General features: G+C 47.4%; 1 protein-coding gene across 1 annotated transcript in view; it reads right to left on the bottom strand.

Annotated features, from left to right (window-relative positions):
• Window positions 1–96: 96 nt before the first annotated feature.
• The window catches only part of LOC102767918 (eukaryotic translation initiation factor 1), a 6766-nt gene continuing 5410 nt past the window's right edge, over window positions 97–1452 (bottom strand). The window contains exons 2-4 of the mRNA XM_006774383.2: window positions 1013–1222; window positions 790–891; window positions 97–220 (exon numbers count right to left, since the gene is read on the bottom strand). Coding sequence (XP_006774446.2) covers window positions 176–220; window positions 790–891; window positions 1013–1222 — 357 coding nt within the window. The 3' untranslated portion in view covers window positions 97–175. The remainder of the gene's footprint in view (window positions 221–789; window positions 892–1012; window positions 1223–1452) is intronic.

Raw genomic sequence — 1452 nt, 5'->3', positions numbered from 1 at the left:
AAACATGTCTCTTTTCAGTTTATTGCATGGAGTTACACTAGTCCAAGTTAAAAGCAGACCCCAAATGGTTACATTATACAAGCTGTGAGGTTTTTAAACTTGTGACAAGGGACAGGAGGGAAATTCTACTCATTGCAAAGAAATCCTCACTTAAGCTTCTGTGAGCCAAAAGCACTTAAAACCCATGAACCTTCAGCTGGTCGTCCTTAGCCAGTCCAATCTGCAAAAAAACCAAAAGGGCAGAGTTTTAAAGAGTAGACTGAGAGAGTTCAAGTCTCCAATTTTGGAGCAAAATAGTTCTATCTTCCTGCTTCTACACTGGGCAAGGGAAGTCCAAGAGCCAAGATGCATACCCCAACCACTGGGAGCACAGTGGTTCTCAACTGGGGGTACCTAGCTAAATACTAACAATGTAACAGATTTTAGCTCTTAGGAGGAACAGCCAACCAGACATCCTTAGTTTAGTACCTGTCTGCACACAATTTAAATTTGCAACCTTTAAAGGTAGAACCATAAAAAAGGGGGACATATATAATAATTTCAACAGTAAATTTTTTTAAGTCAATAAAGTATTTTTTAAAAAGGGAAAGTAGAGCCATAAAAAAGTAAACTAAGGCAGACAAGTTCCTCCTCTTTTTGGAAATACACGTCTATGTACTTCGAAACTCAACCATTTCGTCTAGCCTTACAAAATGAAAGGGCTAATTTTCCCTGCAGAAATTAATAGATGAGGCAGGATCTGCGATTAGCCAGGGCAGAGGCACCAATGCAGCTAGTGACCCAACTCACCTCGACAAGGAACTGGCATATGTTCTTGCGCTGGTCACCCTGCAGCTGAATTACTTCTCCATATTCTGGATGCTCAATTACAGTACCATTGCAGGCAAATTTCTGCAAGGGAAGCAAGGCAGATCAGGCCAGGCCATCCTCACCATCCCTTTCCGGGGGAGAAAAATAGCACAGCGCCCCCATGTGAGCACGCTCAAGGTCCATCCCTCCAATGAAGACCTACCTTCTTAAAGGCCTTCACTAGTTTCTTTTTATCGTAATCATCAGCGATCCCTTGGACAGTAGTAAGGGTCTTCCTGCCGTTTCTCTGTTGAATTCTTATATGGATATAATCCTCAGTGCCAGCGGGAAGCAGGTCATCACCCTTACTTGCATCAGCAAAGGGGTCTGGGAAGAAAGGCTGAAGTTTAGAGCCCTGGTGGCTCAGGGGCCACTGTCACCCTCCCCACTGGGTCTCTGGTGAGCGCAGAAAACGAATCCTGAAACCGCCAAGAACTGGGTCAGATCAGATGATGTCCCGTGTGGGCTCTTCCCCGGAACAGGTCAGTCGGGGACGGGCGGCTTCCTGCCCAAGCCCCGCCAAAACCCTGGGCCTCCGGGCCCGCCCTCGGAAGCCGATCACGTGTCGGGGGAGCCAGGGCGGGCGAGCGGGCGGGGGCCCCG

The sequence above is a fragment of the Myotis davidii genome, unplaced genomic scaffold (genome assembly GCF_000327345.1).
Source record: "Myotis davidii unplaced genomic scaffold, ASM32734v1 scaffold327, whole genome shotgun sequence".
Lineage (NCBI taxonomy): Eukaryota > Metazoa > Chordata > Mammalia > Chiroptera > Vespertilionidae > Myotis > Myotis davidii.
This window is presented reverse-complemented; position numbering and strand designations above follow the sequence as displayed.